Genomic DNA, 6,654 nt, shown 5'->3' with positions numbered 1-6,654 from the left:
TGTTTTCTGTATTTCAGTGATGTACGTCATTGGGATTTTAATAGGAATTGCATTGAATTTGTATATTAACTTTGGAAGTATTACCATCTTTACTATATTAAGTCGGCCTATCCAAGTGCATGGGAGGTCTTTCCATTTCCTAGTGTCTTCTGCAATTTCTTTAACTTTTTGTAGTTTTCATTAAATAGTTCTTTTACATCTTTGGTTAGGTTAATTCCTAAATGTTTTATTTTTTGGGAGGTTATTGTGAATGGGGTTGCTCCCTTTATTTCCCTCTCTTCTTGTACATTCTCAGTGTACAGGAACCAGCCCAGCCTTTTGATAGTTAACTAGATATGGACTTTTCTGCCCAGACTGGATAAACCATGACCCTTTTAATCTTAGCCTCCTGAGTAGCTAGAACTTCAGGCAAGAGCCACCAGCATCCAACTAACGATTATATTCAATGAAACAAATCTGGTCCCTCAAATGTTAAATTTTACAAAAATTATACACATACAAGAATGGAGGCAATCACCTACAAGTGAATCTCAAGTCCAGAAGACTTATCAACTTTAGTCCAATGTTGCTGATATTGTATCAGATCATTTTTCAATCATTATGTAAAAATCTAGGGAAAAAAGCTATTAAATGGCCATCACTATTAACAATATGGCATATGGAAAATTGGTGTTGTTGCTGGATTTCTAATTGAAACAGGGAATGGACTTCTGCACTTGCCAAGCAGGAGTTCTATCACTGGAGTCATGTCCTCAGCCCAAAATACTTCATTCTTTTTATTTCGTGGTGGTTCTGGGATTTGAACTTGGGGCCTCACACTTGCTAAGCAGTCACACTACTATTCAAACCTCACCACCAGCCCATTTTGCTTCCCTTATTTTCAAAGAAGCTCTCAAATTTCTGCTAATACTGGACTTGACTATGATTCTCCAACTTACGCCTCTCACTTCTCTGGGAGTAGCAGTGGTCACCATCATGCCCAGCTATTCAGCTACTGATGGAGAGGAGATGGGACTCTCCCTTACTTTTTGTCCAGGCTATCCTCAAGCCATGACCTTTCCTATGTCCACTTCCTGAGTAGTTAGGATTACAAGTGTGCACCACTGGTGCTCAGCCTTATTATTATTTTTTTAGATGAAAAATGCTTTCAAATTTCTGAATATCATTGAGTTCCTTTAAAAAAGTCACCTGTAGTGCACTAGTGAATTTCACCTTGTGGATGCAGCCGAAATTTCCCCCTTTAGACACCAACTTTACTTGTAACTTTTTACTAGTTCAAAAATATTTACCTACCAATAGGGTAAGGACTGGTCTAGGAATAAGACAAAGAGGTAAAATGAATATTTTTATTCATAAATTTGTGTTTATAATCTTAAGATAATCAGAAGTAAAAAATATCAAATCAAAGGACATAAAATGTTTACATATTCTTGGTATTCTGTCAAAATTTCTAATTTTTTCCTTCTTCTACTCATAGTATATGAGGCTGCTTTAAGGCTTAAGAATCAGCTAAGCCCATGTTGAGTTGGCATTGTACAGAAATTAATAGCCATATTAGTCTAGAAATGTTAAACTTAATTTTTTTCCATTTGTACAGGGGTAAACGCACTGTATTAAATATGTAAGGTCTTATCTACATGGGTTTGATTACAGAAACTAATAAAGTATTCTCAAAAAAAAAAAAAAAAGAATCAGCTAAGCAGAATAGAACACCTATGGTTGGAGGCATGGCTCAAGTGGTAAAGTATCTACCTAGCAAGCACAAGGCCCTGAGTTCAAACCTCAGTACAACTGAAAAAAAAGAGCAAGTCACTGTTTTTGCTTTGCACTTCACTCAAGACTGAAGGTGACCCTTCGCCAGCACTCTCTACTTTCTCTATTACGATGTTTCCCATTGCTTTCATATCCCTAAGTCCTTGGTGACACAAACAAAAGTATTTACCTAGACCTCAAATTTAGTTATCATATTTAGTGTTTCTTTGTGTCAGCTGTGGGGCTTGAACTCTGGGCCTGGGTACTTCCCGAGCTCTTCAGCTCAAGACTAGTGCTCTACCCCTTAAGCCGCAGCATTACTTCCAGTTTTCTGGTGGTTAATTGGAGCTAAGAGTCTCATGGACTTTCCTGTCTGGGCTGGTTTGAACCATGATCCTCAGATCTCAACCTCCTAAGTAGCTAGGATTACTGGCGTGAGCCACCGGCACCCGGCTTCAGTGCTTCTTTCTGCAGTGCTGCAAATGGAACCCAGGACCCACCAAGTTATAGCTGTGGCCCCACACCTAAATTTGAAGCAGCTCAAGTTCTTCCCAACAAAACTTAAAAGCTCTCCATATGAGATCTGCACATTCTGACAGACAATTAAATCCATTCTTCTCTACTATGAGGCTCAGGTGAACCTGCCAAGAGTAGAACTTTTATTCTTACACACAAAAAAATCTGAGTTAATGAAAATTACTATTAATGGCAAAACAAATGACTTGCCCTCTCCTACAAGTGGCAGAGAGGAAAGGCAGAAAACAGATCATCATGGAGAAGGAAATTAAAAAAAAATATTTTGCTATTACTAATTAGGGTCTTCTTCAAGAATCATGAAGTCTATTTTTAAGGCTTCCAATCAAAGTTCTGAAATGAAGACTGACTTTTTACTTACCAGAACAAGCCAACAAAATACAACGGCAAAGCTGTAGTGCTTCCTGACTGCCGAGTGAGTCTAGACTCTGGAGCAGACATTTTTCTCTTCTTCAGCTCTTCTACCAGCAGTCCCATGGGATTTATTATCCTCCACATTTCGAAGAGCTCCTTTCCAGTCATCTGAGTAATTAGGAAGTCCTGTAAACAAATAATAATTTGTATAATCAAATAAGTACAAAGAACCTTAAAGCCAGAATTCAAAAGTACTTTTTCTCTTTGGTGCCGGTCCTGGGGCTTGAAGTCAAAGCCCAGGTGCTGTCCCTGAGATTTTTTTTTTTGTTCAAGGTTAGGGCTCACCACTTGGGCCACAGCTCCACTTTGGTTTTTCTGGTGCTTAATTTGAGATAAGAATCTCATGGGGTCTCCTGCCCAGAATGGCTTCAATCCATGATTCTCAGATCTCAGCCTCGTGAGAGCTCTTACAGGTGTGAGCTACTGGTACCAGGCTCAAAATACATTTTTTCACAGAAAAAAATATAGTGGAAAATTTAAGACAAATATAAACATCACTAGCCTGAAAATCTACCTCCTATATCAGTCCCTCAAGTGCTAGGACTATAGATGTGCACCACCATGCCTAGCTTGAAGCTGTTGTTTTAGTTAGTGTACTAAGAATATATACTTCTAATATACATTTTATATTTCTCTCTTAACCTCCCTCTACCCACCCAGTTACAGGAATAACACTTGTTAGAGCCTAGAACCTTGCAGTGTTGACCTCACTTCTGACTTTCACCAAGCATCTACTAAATACCACACAGGTATTATCCTTCATACTAAGGATGCACAGCTAAAGATGACATGACTTGTAGTCCTTTAGCAGTCATATCCTAGAATTATTATTCACTTCTGATCATAAGACAAGTGGTATAACTAAGGCTGTAACACCAAAAAAAAAAAAGCTTCAAATTTTTGTTGAGAAGAAAAATTCATTATCAAGGTAATATGCCAGATGAATCAGAAATGTTTCTTTCTGTCCACCCATGTCTAGGCAGATGCAATTAATAATCATTCACCCTGAGGAAAAGTGCAGTCCTCTCAGGTCCGCTGCTCTGGAGCAGGGCTCCAATTACTGCAAAGAAAGTCCGTTGCAATACGAGTGGAGGGACTGGAAAATCTGCACTCAGGGTTAACTGCTCCACAGCCAGGTTCCTTGCCACATGACACACAACTTCCTCCCCAGTAAGAAAGTCAACTAGACTCTTGATGCCTTCAGCAGGCAAGTCTGGGAATTCGTTTTCAAGAAATTGTGTGAGGCAGGTTTGTGAAAATGATAGGCCCTGTTCACATAGTTCTTGGTTATCTTTAAGATTCAGGAGAACAGCTTCTCTCTCAAGCCCAAGTTTCTGCCGTTTTGCCTCTTCACTTTCGATATAGCAGCTGTTCACAAATGCAGTTTTGAGGAGATCTATGGAAAAGGTTTCCTGTAAGCGGTGTCCAAAAGCTTGGATTTCAGCATGGTAATCCCAGTTGGGTTTCTCTGAACTGAAGATGTAAACAAAAAAAGAGATGGTAATGAGCACATGTTATTTATTATCATGTAAAACTTTCTGTTTTTGTCATTTTCTTAAATTACATATAGGAAATGAGAAAAGGACTTCCCAGTGCCAAGCACTGACAGGCTAAACATAAAACCTTAACTCAGATGAATGCCTACAATCCTCTTACATTCTATATCACAGTAGGATTTAAGTTCCCTTTGACCCAACCTCTGTCTTGCAGTGATGGTTCAACATCCACTAACAGATTATGTCTTCCTTATTTCTGATCTACCATAAAATGATGACTTCCACCTAGATGTGAACATCAATTATAATCTCATAGATTCAGGCCATAAGTACTAAGCAGTAAGCACACTGTTTATTTTACATGTCACAGACTTAAGTTTTGGAATTATCTACTTAAATTGGCAATTAAGTAATCTAGTACCAGTATTATGAATATGTTAAAAAGCTCCTAACAGCCAGGCACTGGTGGCTCACGCCTGTAATCCTAGTTACTTAGGAGGCCGAGAGCTGAGGATCGAGGTTCAAAGCCAGCCTGGGCAGTAAAGTCTGTGAGACTCTTATCTCCAATAAATCACTAGAAAACTGGAAATGGCACTGTAGCTCAAGCGGTAGAGCACTCGCCTTGAGCTGAAGAACGGAGGGACAGCGCCCAGGCCCAGAGTTCAAGCCCTACGACCGACCAAAAAATAAATAAAACTCCTAACATGGACTGGGAATATAATGGTAGAATATCTGCCCAACTTATAGAAGTCCCTGGGTTGGATCCCCAACAGAAATTAATTAATTACAAGAATATACTGAAGCTGAAATGGAAAAACTTGGAAAAAATTATATTAAGTGAAGTAAGCCAGGCCAAAGAAACATAGGTCCCATGGTTTCCCTTATTTGTAATATCTAGTATATGTATGAGTCAAGCGGAAAAGGTCAGATAATGTGATGTCAGGAAAATGAACCGTTAGATGTGTATTTTAATGTTTTTTCTTTCATGCATGTGTTTCTAACGCATTTATAAGATTATCTCTTTGTTGCTTTGTATGTCCCTCCCCCACAGTATAACCCCTGCTTTCACTATATTTGATGTCAGTATAACTTGTGGAGGAGATGGGGAAAAACCAGTTGTTTAAGGATACAGGTGGACCTGTTGCAACAATGAGAAGTACAAGTTGTCATGTCCAAAATGAGCTTTACAATGTCGGTGCGGGAGGGGGGGGGGAAGGGAGGGGAAGGAGAAGGATTGGGATTGGGGGGGAGGGGGGAGGCTGGGAAGGGATGTGAAGGGTAAACAAAGGAGGAGGCTGCAATGCTTGGTAAGAAATGTACCCATTATCCTGCCCATGTAATTGTAACTCCTCTGTACAGTATGTTCACAAATAAAATAAAATTAAATTAAAAAAAAAGAATATACTGAAGCTGATAAACCCCCAATAAAAACCTTTTAAGTAGAGAAAAAAAGGCAGCAAAATTCTGGGTTGAAAATCATTGAATCTATGTAGATATCTTGACATAATGTATAATCCATAGTTCTTCCAATTTCAAAGGCTTAAAATATTAAGCTTTCTACCACTGAGCCACCTTCCCAGCCCCCAAATATTAAGCTTTCTAATAAACAAGAAAACATGAGTTACATGATTCTAATTTTTGCCTATTAGGAAAAGGACACAGTCTGCGGTAGAAGATCATTCCTACCAGCAGGAGTCCAAACTGGATCAATATTTTTCTGGCATGTCAGTATGAAAGCAGTTATCAAAATTTTACATTACTAACAAATTCCCAAAGAGGAGGCAAATTCAAGAATATTCGTTGTTTCATTGGTTTCAAGCAATAATGTAACACTCAAACGTTTGTAAATAAAACCATTAAGAAAAAAAAAAAGTAATGCCAGGCTCACACTTGTAATCCTGGATACTCAGAAGGCTGAGTTCTGAGGATCGCAGTTTGAAGACAGCCCAGGTAGGAAAATCCATGAATTTATATTCAGCTAACCACTAAAAAGCCAGAAGTGGAGATGTGGCTCAAGTTGGTCGAGTGTTAGCCTTGGCTGCGCCCAGGGTCTAAATTCATGCCCCAGAACCAGCACGAAGTAAAGCGCATCTGTATGTGTACTGTCTATGCCATGACATACATTGAAGTGAAAGCAGCAAGAACGCAAGCCTTACTAAGTTAACACGTTTCTTCTGGTCAGACTACAGCAAGATCCACGAGGGCAGAAGCCGAAAGCTAAGCGTTCCTCTTTTTAACTTGGCCAGTGGGCTTTGCCGGTTGTACCCAAGTACTGCACTCGGCCCCCATTCTTCAAATGCTGCGCCCTCTGGTCGGTACCCAAGGAATCCCGGGCATTACGCGACGGGGCCACAACACTCAGCCCACGAAAGGCCACCCTCCAGCCTGCACCAGCTCTCCATTCGCCTCTAGACTCTACAGCTGCGGGGCCCGCGTGGCGCTCTCCCCTGGAGGCGCG

The 6,654-nt window shown here is 40.0% G+C and overlaps 1 protein-coding gene across 4 annotated transcripts in view; it reads right to left on the bottom strand.

The window, feature by feature from the left end:
* The window catches only part of Mrpl44 (mitochondrial ribosomal protein L44), a 13,134-nt gene that overhangs the window by 5,569 nt on the left and 911 nt on the right, over positions 1 to 6,654 (bottom strand). For all 4 annotated transcript variants that reach the window (XM_013012037.1, XM_013012047.1, XM_013012030.1 and 1 more), the window contains exons 2-3: positions 3,705 to 4,173; positions 2,648 to 2,826 (exon numbers count right to left, since the gene is read on the bottom strand). In XM_013012037.1, coding sequence (XP_012867491.1) covers positions 2,648 to 2,826; positions 3,705 to 4,173 — 648 coding nt within the window. The remainder of the gene's footprint in view (positions 1 to 2,647; positions 2,827 to 3,704; positions 4,174 to 6,654) is intronic.

The sequence above is a fragment of the Dipodomys ordii genome, unplaced genomic scaffold (genome assembly GCF_000151885.1).
Source record: "Dipodomys ordii isolate 6190 unplaced genomic scaffold, Dord_2.0 Scaffold1, whole genome shotgun sequence".
NCBI classification, from domain to species: Eukaryota; Metazoa; Chordata; class Mammalia; order Rodentia; family Heteromyidae; genus Dipodomys; species Dipodomys ordii.
Note: the sequence above shows the minus strand (reverse complement) of the source record. Positions and strands in the feature narration are given on the sequence as shown.